Here is a 16,330-nt window from a genome sequence, read left to right on the forward strand (position 1 = left end):
CAAGAACTGGACAGCCAGGAACTGGAAGAAGATTCTGTGGTCAGATGAGTCCAGCTTCCAGCTTTATCCTCCTCCTGATAATGTGAGGGTACGCAGAAGGCCAGGCTTATCAAAAGGTCTGTTTCGTGTTGCGTAAACCAAAAAATTTAGAAGAATTAAAAGCAGTAATTCAAGAAGGATGGGACAAGATTACCCCTCAACTGTGTGAAAGGCTCGTGGGGAACATGCCAGCCAGGATTTGAGCTCTACTGCGTGCTAATGGCAGGACTACTAAATATTAATTTGATGATGTGGTGGTTTATTTATTTTTTGTTCAGTTTTGAACACATTCTCTGTTATTTGTTGACTTTGATACAGACAATATTGAGAACTGACATATTGAAAATGTCAAGAATTTAGTTTTGTTAGTTTTTCTTGTAAACAATAAACCAAAAAATATCAGTTGTATTTGTTTGTGTCTGTCTAATGCAGCCACACCTTTTGAAACACAAAAAAGATTTTTCCACAAATATTTCATGATAATATTTGAGATTGTGTACAATTTTAAGGGTGTCCGAAAACTTTTTTCCACCATTGTATGATGATCACTTGCACTTTATGCTTAAGACCTCCTCTCTTCATTTCTTTTGTAGCTCTGAGTTTTCTTTATTGTAGTTTTTCATGTGTTTGTGTTGCCACAGTACCTTCCTACACACATTGCAGCTTGCAGTGTTTTCATTTACAGCTGTAAAATATCTCCACGACACTCCTCTTTCTTCCTGCCATGCCATCATGCTCTCACTTACTGCAGCCTACAGGTGTCTGTTCAGTGCCTATGAGTCACGTGATGGTACGACAACAAAACACGTGAGAGTAAGGGAGGAAGACAAGCAAAATGTACTTACAAAATGTGAAAGTAGTGTTTGCAAAAGGACATGTCAACTTTTTGATGAAACAGGAGCAACTTACTGAATGTAGAGGACAGAAACTGAAACTAAAAGTATTGATCCCATCACATTAGTATCGATCTGATTCCAATACTGTTAGGATTCGGCAGTATGCCTCTCTCCTCTCTTGTGTCAGCGTGTTTCCCTTCCTTGTGTCTCCTGTTTTTGTTTCTCCTGTCTTCCCCTGTCTGTGTTTGTTTTCCAGGGCGTGGCCATCCGGTTGTTCCCTCCTACCCGAGTTTCCCTCCACTCACTCAAGCACTCCTGTCTTCAATCTGGCTAATTACCTCACCTGCCTGCTGCTGTATTTATACCCGGGTCCTTCACTCCAGTCTTTGTCAGATCGTTCGTTTGCCTGCATGGAATTCCTGTGCATGACTCTAAGCCTTTTTGAGACTCTCTCCCTGAACTGGCTAACTTTGTCTCTCCTCCTTACCAGATCCCAGTTCCTCACCTTTGTTCCCCTACCACACCCTGGAGATCTGGCTTTCTGAAGTTTTGACTCCTGGCTGAGGCCACCTTTGTTGGAAGCCTGTCTGCCTGCTCCTTTGTCAAGTGTTTTGTTTTTCTGTAATAAATCTTTCTTTATCATTCTGAGTTCTGCATTTTGGCTCCTTTTCTGTTTGTAACACAACAAATACCAACATTGGTATTGATACTATCGAACTTTGTCCTTTATTGGGTCAGTGTTTGTCTAATATTGTGAAATTGCAAGTATTTGCCAAGGTGAAAGTCCTGGGGTGGGGTAGTCAGGCTATATCCTTAAATCTTCTACCTAAGGTCCTGCTCCTGACAAGTATTAGCACCTGCATACTTTTTAAAACTATGAGTCCAAATATGTGCCTGTGGTTTAGTGCACATATGTGTGACTGAGCCCATGGCATCAAAATCTCACTCCAGGCAGGTACCCAAAGTTAGCAACCCTGCTTATAGAATGATTATCAAAGGAATTTATAAAAGCAAGTCTATTCAAATACACATCCTTGTTTTGTTGACACTCAAGGTGTATATATGTGAACAATATATATTTTTTGTGATTAAACTTTAATTGTACAGTAATGCACCAGTCACATTCAGTCCTGATGACATTTATCAGCCACAGGATGGCCACACCTCCTGCTATCCTTCCTCTCACTATTCCCACAGTAACATCAGCTGTAGATTCCCCAGCCTGTCACTAAGTTGAGTTCAATTTTCCCAGATCCTGTTTAGATAAAATGGTTTCCTGTAGACATAAAACATCACAATTATGCAGCCACACACAGGACCCTGTCTCCTACGCTGCTGACAGGCATGGGTGATACCAGCCTTTTAAAATTCAATATGAGACTGATACTTTTTGTTACTTGTTTTTGCAATACTGATATCAATACTGATACTGATCATTATGTGTGTGTCAGACAGAGGGTGGCACAGGAGATATGGTATAGGGATATTATCGGCCGGGTCGATTATCGGCACCGATATTCGGCATTTTGACACATATCGGCATCAGCCTTTTTTTTTTAATCCTATGGCCGATAAGAGATCAATTTAAAACTGGGTTATTTTGGCTCTAATGCCTCTCTATCTGCAATCACTACTCTGTCTCCAGCATTGTCCCACCCACAGCACCATCTGATTGGTTACATGCAGAGCCACAGACCAGGTTACAGCCAATCAGCAGTGAAAGCTGTGCATGCACAGTGCTCATGCACACGGCACAGAGGAGAAAAAGTTTTGCCGGGTGGAGAAGCAGGTGGGATATATGTTTCTTTATTTACTGTAGAAAACCTTAAGGAGCTATTTCTTTGTTTAAGTTTTCATTTAACTTTATAAGACATGCTGCTGAGCCTGGGAGCTCCCTGCACTTTTTGTTAGAATTTTAAAACAAAGATGTCTATTGTCTAAGATTAAAAAAAACCTTTAACATGTTGCAAATCTGAAAAGCTGTTTAATAAACATGTGCTTAAAGGCATTTAAACAAAGTTAAGTGTTGGAGTTTGTATTATTCAAAATTTTGACGCCAATATTTTCACTTTTACTGCAAATGAATATCAGCTCCAAATATTGGTTATCGGCCTCCTTGACTCCTAATAATTGGTATCGGTATCGGCCCTGGAAAAAACACATTGGTCTCTAATTTGGAGGTGTGGGCAACACCACATCATTTAAATGGTCACTGCAGCTGTAGTATCAGGCAGCAGGACTGCACCAAGCTTAGGAATCCCTGCTCAACTCCTGAGCATCACTGTATTCATCACACACTGTAAAGGAATTGTATCAATTGCTGGCAGTGACTATACGTTGACAGTTAATGTCAGGGCCAAGTTTGTCCTTAAGAGAGTCAGACAGTGTCTCAGCATCAAGGTTTGGTGAGGCAAAAGCAGGTCAGACAGCTTATAGAACTCATATTATTGCCATCCTTCTGGTTACCCTTGGCCACATATCATTGCTAAGTGCCAGGACAAAGGTCAAGCAACACTTTTCCTGTGGACTCAATCCATTCGAAGTGTTTGAGGTTAGCAGGACTAATTCATCTTCACTCATGTTGTTATTTTAACAGTGACAAAGTTCAATTCAACAGTCTCATAAATCACAGGTTTAGGCCGAGGCCTGCTATAGACAGGAGCAAGTGATCCTCGACACACCTGTTCTGCCATGTTGTTCAGCTCTCACATAAAGAGTCATATGGGCTGAGCATGCATGTGCGACAGCAGCATCATACTGTATGGAATCAGGGCTGTGCTGTGCTCATCTGCTGGCTGTTTAAAACCATACCGCATCGTGACAAGCAGGACTGTTGGTGTGTTTGTGAATCAGGTACTGCGGCTCAGTGCTGAGAGAAATATTAATTCAGAGCCTTTATATAACTGCTCACAGATCTTCTTATTAATGATTCATCATTCCAGTGAGTGCTGCTACTCATAGCTCAGTATTTTTTTATTTTTTTTACATTTTATATATCCATCATTATGTTCAAAGTTCTTGTATCTCACTGGTCTTGTCTTGATGATGACAGTCTGAGACCATGTGAACTCTGGTGTCATATTGAGACCAAGCACCTGAGTTTTGTGACCAGGCCAGAGGAGGTTTTGGATAGCAAGCTAAAAGAACTGTGATTACAGAAGAAAGTAACAGACATTTAGCACTGTAAATACCAAGGCAACCAAAGCATCATATGGTAAAACACAGCTAGGCCGATTAATGCTTCACAATATTGGTGAAGCATTAATCCTCCCTGCTACTGAACATATGAGTTTGGCAATGATGGGAGAGTCTGAGTTGCCAAACTAAATGCCATGCCAATGTCTGACAGTACCACCCAGCACCACATCGCAGACATTTGTGAAAGACCTTTCTTCTCCATTCAGGTGGGGGGTGGTCAGCCAGGAAGTTGAGCTGATGCAGATCCCTTAGTTAGCATAATGCCCATTCCTGGTAGCTACAAGTTGTCTTTACTTTTGGCCTGACTCAGAAACAAGTGTTTGAAATGATTCCTATAAACCTCGTGTTCACTTGGAAAGCTGTAGGACGCCCAGATATATGCTTCTTCATATCTCTACAATTGAGGAAGTGAATGCAAAGTAATCACAACTCATAGAGCCACAATAGCCACATTTATGGAAAATACACCAGGTAGAATTGCAAAAAAAGAAATTATCCTGGAACTGTGACGTAGACAAAACAAATACACTTGAGTATGGCTGAGGGAAAGTGACACAAGCATAAAAACACCGTGGTGTCTGATGATAAATAAATCAGTAATTTGTGTTTCACTACTACAAGTCCACTGTGATGACTGTGAAAGATGGCTCTATGCCCAGCATGTGGCAGCGAACAGCATGAGATATGAAAAAGCCAAGAGAGCAAACTGGGGATGTCTCTTGTGTAGCAGAACCCTGTGCACATCAGTGTGAGTGTGTCAGAAACATGATTGTGTGAGTGTGTGTGTGTGTGTGTGTGTGTGCAGTAAAACACCTGATGAAGGTATTGAACAAAAAGACAGTGCTACGGATGACTCTGGCAGTGCGACTCTCTTCATGTTGTGACCGAGACAGCGTCAGCCCGTCGTCCATGTGGCCCTCATGGTGCATGATGGCCTGAAATAAGAAGTGAGGTTTTGAAAAACACTGACTTCTACTTCTAATATAACACCTCATTAATCCAACTGCAGTATTTTTGAGAGACTAGAAATAGTTTCTTGCCAGACTACTGTGTAAAATCTGAGTTGTCTTGGGATGATTTCACACCTATGGTGTTTAGTTCTGACCAAAATAACAGGTGTCAAAGGTGCCTCAGACTGCAGTCTGGCTGTGTGAAAATATGGTTCAGACTTTCCTTTAATGTCCTGACATTAGCTCTGTTCATAAGTTTGGGCCTTCCCCTTTGCAGTTACTGTAAAACACTTAAAACTTTATAGTGACATGATGCAAGCATGGATGCATGCACCTTAAGTTTATTCTAATGTTACAAAACATCATAAGCTCTAGTGTTATCTTCTTAATCCTCTTTAACCCCAACTAGGACCATTGTTACAAGAATGGAGAGACAGGTGATAAAAATGTCTGAAAGGTACAGTATTCAGTACAGTAAGGTACCTTTCTCTGTACTCCCCCCATGCGTGCACACTTTGCATCAACAGTCTGGTATGTGAGCCAAAGGCAGGTGTCAACATGTTGGATGTAACACACGGAGTCACCATACTTAATGTCAGGAACACCCATCCCATCCATCTCCTTCTTCACACCAGGGTCCAACTTTTCCTGAATTAAATAGAAGGGAGGAAAAACATTTATTTATACTTTCTAAAAGTTACATGACAGACATGGAGCTTCTTTAAAAGGTATCAGAGTCTAGTGATTTTAAACTAGGAAGTGTGCATCTAGTTTATGGTGTCATGGTGAAGACACATTGATGTTGATAGAAGCATTAATGTCCTAGATAACTTGTTTTTGTTCATTTACAACACTGGGTGATAGTCAAACAGTAAAAAGTACCTGTTGGTGAACACTGAATCCACATTTGGATAATGGGAGGCCAACTGTTATCATTAGTTTTAATATTTCTTTTTCAGTGCTCTAAACTCAGCAGAATACTTCCGTCCATCCGAAAGACTGAAGTCAGGTAAAAAAAAAAAAAAAAAATCTAGATGCTGACTAAGTGACATAACAGCATAACAGCTGCAACAATTAGACAATGACTTGGTTAGGTCAGAAAATCAGCAGTAATGTTTATAATTCACTGTCCAGTCAAATCATATTTCAAACAAAACAATCAAGAGTCACTTTCACAAAAATGAAATGAAGTATCAGTCCCTTATTAGCCACAGCACAGGCTTAGACAGAGATCCTCAGTCATAGGTCTCCTGGACTGTGTCTCCTCCACTCTTCCGTACTTTCTGCTTAGTGGAATTTTTGAGGGCACTGTATAGTGCATACATTATACACTCAGATTCAGACACACAGATGAAATGGCAGACAGTAAATGCGCTGTGAATTTGGACCGAGCCCTGGTTGTCCCAACCAATCACTTTGTTACTATGAGTGGCAGGACTGTTTCTGTCTGTAGTCCTCAGCTTTGATACTCCCAGGATAGCCTAATCTGGAGCATCTTTTAACTCAGTTCTAAAAAACACACAAGGTTTTGTGGATGTACCTTAGAGGATCTGAAGCAGAAGGCAGTAGACTTGACATCAGCTTTCTCTTTGTCCATCAGCAGCAGAGATTTGTCTTCTATGAGACTCAGATACTTCCCTGTGGTCACATGTCTCAATCTGAATGGCTGACCCCAGCGGATATGACTCCCACTCCACCTGGACACAAACACAGTCAGATACTACTACTACAAATACTAAATACAGCAGACAGACACGGTCAGAAAGCAGCTGGTGAACATAGTGGAGACTTCGGCAGCTAAACAGACAGAGACTTCCCTCAGGGCCATGTCAGTGTTGTGTATACAGCTTGTTCTGCTTCCCCCAAAAGGCCAAAAACTAATCAGTGCAGTCTTAAAGGATGTCTGTGACCTGGTGGTTTTCCATTTCTGTTAGACTGAGAGACCTTTCTCAAGGTGGATATTTTAATTTTACACAAGTGCCACACACACTCATACTCAATAAAATAATGACCAAATTCCATAATGTAATCAGTGTAGTGTAATCAGATGTAATGCTAGGTCCAGACTACACAACATTTTTGTCTGATAAGAGTCATTTTGTCAGATTAGGTAATTGTAGACTCATGAGCTCCTTTTACACAGAATTTCCAATGCAGGAATATTGTGTCATCATTCTACCTCGCCATTCTGTGTAAAAGGTACAGAGGCAGAATGGAGGTCTGTGTCACCACCTCATAATTCCTATAATGTTTGGGAATCACTCTGTTCTCCTATTGAGTATCACATTATGTGTCATAAAAAAATTGAGAGAAAGCAAAAAAATCATCTTTTCGTCAGATGTTTTGAGACATCCCTGATGTGGCAAACACAAACTCCACAGACACCCAGCCTATGATATCCACAATTCGTTGTACTCTACTGTACAATGACAATAAAGCCTATTCTATTCTATTCTATATATTGTTAAGGCTTTTGTATTTGTGTCTCCACCTCCCTTTGTAATAGACACTCCATAGTGAGCTGTAAATTCAGATTTCAAACATGAAATAATCAATGGGCATCACCATTCTCAGCTGTAAAGTCACATAATAGCCATTGCCCATGGTATGGACACTAGTTGTTTTGTTCCACCCTTTCCACACTTGCTGTTTTGTGGAATACTCCTGAACTCCAGTCAATGAAAGCGAAAGGTCGACAACTTGAGCGGCTCCATAAAAAAACTGCTCTTACTGTTCACAAAGAAATGCACAAAACCCATATGTTACAATACAAGGACACAGTTGCTAAAACCAAATCAAACTTTTACTCTGGTCTTATCAGCTCTAATGAAGGAAACACCAAGTCACTGTTTGCACTGCTCAACAAAATTCTCCATCATCCTGACTCTCTACCCCCCATCTGTACTCAACTGACACCTGCAACTCTGTAATGATGTTCTTTAAGGAAAAAATCCGCAATATTCGCCAGCACCTACACTCAGACTCACTGCCATCTTCCCCACCTGGATTTCTCCCACACTCCCAGCCCTTCTCTTGTTTTCAACTCCCCGATGCCTCTGTAATCTCGGACCTCACCGGCAAATCCAATCCCTCCTCATGCCAGCTTGATCCCCTCCCCACAACCTCGGTCAAATCCTGCCTTTCCTCCCTTCTTCCCCTCATATCTACTATCATTCACTCTTCACTCACCACTGGAATTGTTCCTTCACTACTCAAAACTACAGTCATCACCCCAATACTCAAAAAACCTGGCTCAGATCCCAACAACTATAATAACCTTCACCCCATCTTGAACTTACCTTTCATCTTCAAAATTCTTGAAAAAATAGTCGCCTCCCAACTTCACCTGCGTTTAACTTCAAATAGCCTCTATGAACCTTTTTCTGCTCTCAACATAGAACAGAAACCGCCCTCATTAAAATCACCAATGACCTCCTCATTGCAACTGACACCGGTTTACTCTACCCCTCCTCAGTCACTACAGGTGTGTCCCAGGGCTCTGTCCTAGGGCTCCTTCTCTTTGTCACTTACCTTATCTTCCGTAAATTTAACATCCATTTCCACTGCTTCCCAGCTCTACTTCTCTAGCAAGCCAAACTCCTTTTTCCCACCTTCCTCCCTCACCTCCTGTTTATTGGAAATAAAATCCTGGTTCACCTCAAACTTTCTGAAATTAAGCACACTGTTATTCCAATCTCATATTAATAACATCACCCGGTCTGCATACTTCCATCTACGCAATATAAATAGACTCCGCCCCTCCCTCACCCCCTATGCTGCTTCCATCCTTATCCACAGCCTCGTCACCTCCTGCATCGACTACTGCAACTCTCTCCTCTTTGGCCTCCCTCACAAGTCCCTCCATAAGCTTCAACTGGTCCAGAACTCTGCCGCTCACATTATCACCACAACCCCCTCTTACCATCACATCACCCCCATCCTTCAGCAACTCCACTGGCTCCCAGTTAAACAGCGTATTGAATTCAAACTCCTCCTGCTTACATTCAAAGCCATCCACAACCTTGACCCCCCATATTTGTCTAACCTCCTACACATCACCACCCTGTCCCGTTCCCTCAGATCTTCCGCCTCCATTCATCTCTGTGTACCCTCTGCCTGTCTCAGCACCATGGGGAGCAGAGCGGCTAAAAACTCTGGAACTCCCTGCCACCAGCCCTCCGAAATGTTGACTCCTTTCCTGTTTTCAAATCCAGACTCAAAACCCATCTGTTTTGAGATCGCCTATTCACTTTAACCATCCTACTGAAACTTCACTGCCCTACATTTCTTTTAGATTGATTCTATCCATTGTTGTTTTATTGATTATTGTATACTGTACAGCTTTATTGATTATTGTATATTGTACAGTGTCCTTAAGTGTTCAGAAAGGCACTTATAAATCAAATGTATTATTATCATTATTATTATTATTATTATTATTATTGAGGGCACATCTTGATGGCCATGAGTGAGTTAAAAAGATAAATACCACTTGTGGTTAGTGTAACTTAGCATAAATACCAGAAGCAGGGGGAAATGAATAGCATGGCACTGTCCAAAGTTTAAAAATACACTTATAATACCAACACCTCTAAAACTAGAAGAATCAGAAGATTCTGAATCAGCACATTGTATCCTGTTTCTATACTCTATACACAAACAACAAATAAAATTAAAAATAAAATAATAATAAAAAAAACAATCTGAGACACCATTTGATGATCAAAGTGTGATTGGATTGGTCAGATTAATCTGAGATGATCTAAATCCCACTGTGATTGGCTATAAGCCAGGTGTAAACAACAGGACCACATTATAAGGAAAAAAGTTAAGCTAGGTGTTTCTCCAGGCTTCCAGAGAACCAACTCTGCAGGATGTGGTAGCCTATGCTAAACTATAATAAACACATCCTAACTCCATACTTTACTTGAGACATAATATTGATATTAACAATGCTGACCTTTACCCATAAAATGGAAGCAGTTCTGAAAACAGGGAGGCATCTTATTAAAATATCATATAATAAATGTCCAAAACATGGAGAATTATAAATAAAAGATTGATCCTCTGACTCAATAAATAGTGGCCAAGTGAATTTTAGGTTTATGGTTTTTATTTATTTATTTTTTACTTTGGTGAACTGACTTCTGAGCTTATCGTGACCCCCTGTGCTAAAGATACATTATTCATCTCTCAAACACATCAAGAATCAAGAATTCTTTGTTGTCATTATGCTTGCACATAACGAAATTTAGTTTGGTAGCTTTCAGCTTAGAAAAAGACACAATACTTTAAAAACAAACAGAAAAAACAACTATAAGCACACTATAGAAACCCTATACATATGTGAGATAATAAAGATAATAAGATAAAATAAAATGGAATAAAATACGATAAGATAAAATAATATATGCAATGGCTTAGCAGCAGAGCACCACTCAACTGATTTTCTTTTTGTTTCTTTAATGTATAGCACTAAAGGCATGTGGAGGTGTGTAAATACAGTATACTGAAACATGATTATTGTTGCCAGTGAAGTCAACTGTCTGTGTATGACAGAAAACCAAAGGTTGTGTTATAAAACGTATGTTTTACCTTTTTTGATATCACTTCCACCACTGAAATATGGAGTATCTTTATGAAAGTACATTGTCACACTAAACTTTCACACAAAAAGTTGAAATATGGCAAAGCTGGGTTATCAACCTGGAAACCATTTGTAAAACTTAGAGCCAGGTCCTGACGCTGCTATTACTTAGCAGCTACTGAAATTAGTTGAAGGCTGTTGATGCACACACAAGTTGTAATATTTTCAAGGTGTACTCCACCACTCTGCTACAGCACAGTAAGTGCTATCAAGCCATGTTAGCAGCAACTTTATCTGTATAACACTTTTCCTTACTCGGCCATAAAGTGATTTAATAAAAGAAGTGAGAGACAGTAATAAGATTACAGTAAAAATAAAAACACATAAAAGACATACAACACCAGGAAGAATAACACCACACAGATCAGATTAACACAGGCAGGCAGTTTAAAGGGTGACTGACTGATGGGGCAAGCAAAAACTTTGGTGGTCCACTGAGATTTGTCCCAGTATTCCTGATGGCCAGTCCAACTATGGTGGACAGACCTCTGAGGTTTTTAAAGCATAAAGACAGATGCAGATGTTTGTCTGTTTCAGCTTGTCAGGTGGGAAATGTTAGTTATAGTAGCATAAGAGTTGTGAGTGTCACTGTCCAGAGCTGGTGAGCTGATTGCTTGTTTACAAACCCATTGTCCTTTTTTTGTTTTGGATGCTGTGATTGTGTGCGTGTTGTTTGTATGTTTTATATTCTAAGGTTTGTGCGTCAGATTTGGTTTTGATGTTGAGGTCAAATATCAGCCTTATTTCACAATCATTTACTCCTCCTTTCAGTGCTAGGACAGTGTGTATTGGTGAATCTGCTTGTGTGTCATGTGTGTGTGTACAGTTCATATGTTGTACTTACACAACCCGCAGTGTCTCCAGCCTCCACAGGGATCGGGCATGACTGGACACCGCTCCCCCCTCATAGTGCACTGTCCTGAGGGCAAAAATGAAACAATGACACCTTTAATCAAATGATATATCTTTTCCTAAAACAAGAAATCACTTTATGCAGTGCAAATCCAGTTGCCTTTGACTTAGTAGGTCTTGATATGCTTACTACCTGGATGACTCAGACAGGACAAGAATCTCTTCTGGGAATATCTTAAAACTATAATTATTAAGAGTCCTCTCTGTCTCAGTCACAGCATGGGAGTTGTTCCTCTCTCTCCCTGTAGACCATGGTAATTTCCTTATAAAAGCAGCTGAATACTGTTAGTGTAGTAGTTTAAACTGGATGATGAAGGAGAGGAGACCTCAGAGGGTACCTTGTAGTTAATATAGAACTGTAAAGTCCTGAGAAAATGGATTTGAATACCACCGAAGATACTGCCCATTCCTATATCTGATACCTGGTTTGGTAAAGATATTGTTAGTTAGACTGGGCCCATAATGATCAAAAGGTTTACCTTTACTCCCTCTCACAAACTTAGGAATAAAAACAACTGATTCTTAATTTGGGGCAACATGATAGCTGAGTGGTTGGGGGTCCAAATGCCCTCCCTGGTTTGATTCCTGGCAGGTAAGATCATTTGCTGGATGTCTTTGTGCTCTGTTTCCACACATGTCCTGTCTTTCTCCACTATCACTATCACACAGAAGCATAAAAAATAATCTTAAACATTTCTTCTGATTTAAAAAATCTGTCTAGCAAGCTACAGTACTTCATAGAAAACCAGAGGAGTTGAATGTTGTTAATTAAATGTGGTCATAAATTAGACCAGTTGTAATTATCTGCATGCATTACCTCCTCTGCTCATCTCCATGTTCCCCAGATGGAACAGTTAGACACTCGTCCATGTGACCGTGAAGGAGGCGAAGGACGTCTCCTCCTATCAGGAAACCTGCAGACAGAGCACAGAGGGAGGAAAGACAAAAAGGAGGAAAAAGAGGAATAAATAAAGAAAGGAGAGGCAGAAGAGGAGGAGAACAGTGTAGAGAGGGACTCCAGACAAACAGACAGTCAGGTTTGTTTAAAAGCAGCAGGATTAGTGCCTAACCTACACTGTACATTTTGAAATTTATTTGGGTATTCTGAGGACCCTGACTGCTAACATGGGGGATGTCTGCAGGGATCAAGTACAGCAGGGTACTTGACAAGAATTAGCACTTCTGAAAGCCACCTGTTCAGATATATAAAGACCAGCAGACCTGACCGCCTAAATGAAGAATACATGGGGGCTCTTTAGTCCCTGACAGACCACGGCAGCCAGTATCCAGAGCCAGTTGCAGTGTCCCAGTTCTACACTACATCTATATTAAGTCTGAGCGGCTTCAGCTCAGTATGTGAACTAAAAGAACACTTGGTTTTTATGTGAGTTGTTGATATACACTATTGCACCACAATGCACTGCAGAGAGGGAACTGAGGAGTTCTTTACTTCTGCAAAACATTTTTATAAGTCATCAGTGGTGGTGAAACTGTTCCTGAATGATCAGACTGTAGTACAAACTATACAATGAAAATGTAAGTAGGAATTGGGACACAGCACCAACAAAGCAACCCCAACTCCACAAATTTGTACAAAAATAAGAAGCAACAATAAGAGCAAGAAATGCAGTACAAGCAGATGGATAAAGAAACAGAGACACACAGGAACACAGACAGGTGTACCTTGTGCTACTTCACTGCCAGAACAGATGGGAGCCACGCTCCACAGAGTCTGCTGGAAGGCTGCATCTACATGGAGACTGCCATTGCCATAGGACAGATGCTGCAGGAGGAGAGATATGGCAATTTACTGACACACCAGACTGAATTACACACAAACACCCTTCCTGAGTCTAAATGTATTTATTGTATAAATTGTATTTAGCAGTTCAAAAAGGCAGGACTCCTGTGGCCACTGGGAGCACCTGAGACTGCACAGTGCTCCAGGCACATCAAACCAACTGTGTGGTAACATCTTTACAGTGAGCCATCAAAAACTGAACAGTCAGGAAAAAGAGATGGTTGTACAGAGAGAGGGACAGAGAGAAGTCAGAAAGATGAGAGGGCCCTCGGAGGAAATGTAGTTGTAAAATTACAGCTGGAACAGAAAAGGTTTGAGCTAATGATGTATTTTGATGATTTTTGAAGTAAAAAGAAATAAATCCAACCTCTGCAGCAATGAGCTTTCTTAAAATGTTAGTAAACTGTTACTTATTTCATTAACTTAATAAATAGAAACAAATGCATCAGTAACTGTGGCATGTACAGAAGTCTGTACACTGTACTAAGTCAGGGCCCTAGCCCCCCACACACAGGCAGGTATCACAGCCCTGCACACATCACACATAGCAGATCTTTCAATTCTCGATTTAGGAATTTTCTGCCTCTTCCTGCAGATCACTTCAGGTTCTGAGATATTTAGTCTGTCCTGTACACACTGCAGGTTTAACATCTACCCACAGATTTTCAGTGATGATCAGGTCAGGGGACTGTGGGGGCCGCCCCATCTTCAGCTTGTGTTTCTTGAAGTGGTTCATGATAGATCAAAGGTTTGCTTTGGATCATTGTTCTGTTGTAGAAACCAGCCTCTTTTCACTTTCTCTGTCTTGACAGTTCCTCATTTCCCTCCAGGATCTGCTGATATGTAGTAGAATCCATTCTTCACTCCATCTGTGCATTGCTTCCCATGTCACTGGCTGCCACACAACCCCAAAGCAGAATAACGCACCCCCATGGTGAACAAGTGCGTTGCTCCTCGTCCTGTCTCTAAACACACCTTTGTGATTGTGGCCAAAGAGTTCAGTTTTAACTTCATCTGTTCACAGCACTTGTTTCCAAACATAGACTCTGGCTTATTCAGATGTTGCTTTGCAGACTTAAGACATTGTCTTTTGTGATGAGGCTGCAGGTGTGAAAGTCCAACTAGTATGAATCATTAGTTTATCATTTATCCATGCTATGCTTGTATGATTTGAGGAGAGTAGCAGAGGGATGTTAAGTGTAACCAGATATTCTGTGTCATCACTAAGCAGTGGGCCTATTGTGTATTTGTTTTATGTGCTGGCAGGCTTTTTTTTTCTATTTTGTAAGTCAAAGACACAGTGTGTAATCTCTGCTGCTCAAGGTCTCTCAATCAAAACAGCAATAAAAGATATATTTAATGATGTTGTGAAGAAGCGTAGGATCTTGGGAATTTTCACCAACATTACAGTCAGCTACTCCTGGTTAGGTGTTAATTGTTGAGGTGGTTTTTCCTGGGAGCCTAATTATCCTCAGAGATCTCCTCCTCTCCAGAGCAGGTGATTAAATCTGGCAAAAATGCTGAATATAACAATTCCACTTTAAAAAAATCAGTGTTTCTCTGATGGTGTTTGAGCCGAGCTGCTGCTAATGTTTGCTCAACTTGTTACACTGATGACTTCAGATCCAGATGTCTGGTGACTGAAATCCTTCATCTGGTTAAAACATAGTAAAAACAACCAAGATTCAAAAATGTATTGTAAAAATGAGGCTTAAAACTGGAGAAAAAGTCTGTTTTGAAGCTTCTTGGCCACATGCACAAAGAGGATATGACTGACACTGACAGGCAACTAAATGTAACAGACCATTCACTTAATTAAAATTAGAGAAAGCTCTAATGGGGCGTACTATGGAGGCTGATCATACTGTATGGGAGAATATACCACTGACTTCTAAGTGTATGTACAGTATATGATTGGTCATCTTTAACTTCATTTTCTGTCATACTTTATAAAGTTTTGTTCACTGTTGTTCATGATAAGAGAGTGTTACTGAGAGGGAATTAAGATTGAGAAGAGAAGAGCGGAAAGAAGGAATAAAGGAAAATAGTTAGGGGGAAAGAAGGGAGGAAGGAGGAGACAAACAAAGGAATGAAGAAGAAAACAGCAAGGAAAGACAAAGGAAGAAAAAAGCCAAAGAAAGAAGGTGAAGAGATGAAAAAGTGAAAGTGACAGGAATATCTGAGGCCCCCCTTTCCTCACACGTTCCCACACACAGCTGTTACTGACCAGATATCTTTCAGAGGAGACGCTGACCAGGATGAGATCATCTCCCACTCTAACCTTCTCTCCTTCTGAACGCTGCTTTGATGCTGGATGGATGGTCCACCAGCAAGCCTCGCCTACACACACATACAGTAAGAACACATGCATGCATGCACATACACACACACACACACACAAAGAAAGCAGTAGCTCAGAAAATAAAGCAGAAATGTGTTCATGACTCACAGACTCATGCAGCAGTGTTAACTCCTGTGATGCCACCTCTCACCTCAGTTTGTGTGTACTGATTTTCTAGCCTAGATTTTGCAGCTGTTCTTCTTGTACTGAAATTTCAATTTTAATGAAGCAGGTCAAGAACAAGAACAGAGGAGAAAGTGTACTTTGCAGTGGTGTACTGTTTTGACTTGAGTAAAAACCACTGTGGAGAAGCAGCAGGTCAGAAGTCTGACGGTATCCGTTAGTCATAAGACTGAAAACAGCAGTCCACAAATAACAAACTGGACCGGGATGAAGCTAATTTTAAATTTAAAGCTAATGTAATCAAGTTCTCAATTCCAGCTTCCAAGTCAGCTTAATTTAAATTCTAATTTATTTATAGGTGTCCATACTAGTTATATATTATAATATATTAATAAATATATCATAATGTTAGTAATAACAATAATAATTCCAGATTTTGCTAGAATAATTTCACATGTAGTATATTCCCTACAAACATAGTAG

The 16,330-nt window shown here is 40.5% G+C and overlaps 1 protein-coding gene across 8 annotated transcripts in view; it reads right to left on the reverse strand.

Annotated features, from left to right (window-relative positions):
• ryr2a (ryanodine receptor 2a (cardiac)) overlaps nt 1-16,330 on the reverse strand; it is a 194,731-nt gene that overhangs the window by 104,805 nt on the left and 73,596 nt on the right. For all 8 annotated transcript variants that reach the window (XM_051069064.1, XM_051069060.1, XM_051069062.1 and 5 more), the window contains exons 7-13: nt 15,611-15,723; nt 13,266-13,365; nt 12,400-12,496; nt 11,515-11,589; nt 6,564-6,720; nt 5,507-5,671; nt 4,887-5,008 (exon numbers count right to left, since the gene is read on the reverse strand). In XM_051069064.1, coding sequence (XP_050925021.1) covers nt 4,887-5,008; nt 5,507-5,671; nt 6,564-6,720; nt 11,515-11,589; nt 12,400-12,496; nt 13,266-13,365; nt 15,611-15,723 — 829 coding nt within the window. The remainder of the gene's footprint in view (nt 1-4,886; nt 5,009-5,506; nt 5,672-6,563; nt 6,721-11,514; nt 11,590-12,399; nt 12,497-13,265; nt 13,366-15,610; nt 15,724-16,330) is intronic.

This window comes from Lates calcarifer, unplaced genomic scaffold (assembly GCF_001640805.2).
Source record: "Lates calcarifer isolate ASB-BC8 unplaced genomic scaffold, TLL_Latcal_v3 _unitig_5776_quiver_344, whole genome shotgun sequence".
NCBI classification, from domain to species: domain Eukaryota; kingdom Metazoa; phylum Chordata; class Actinopteri; family Centropomidae; genus Lates; species Lates calcarifer.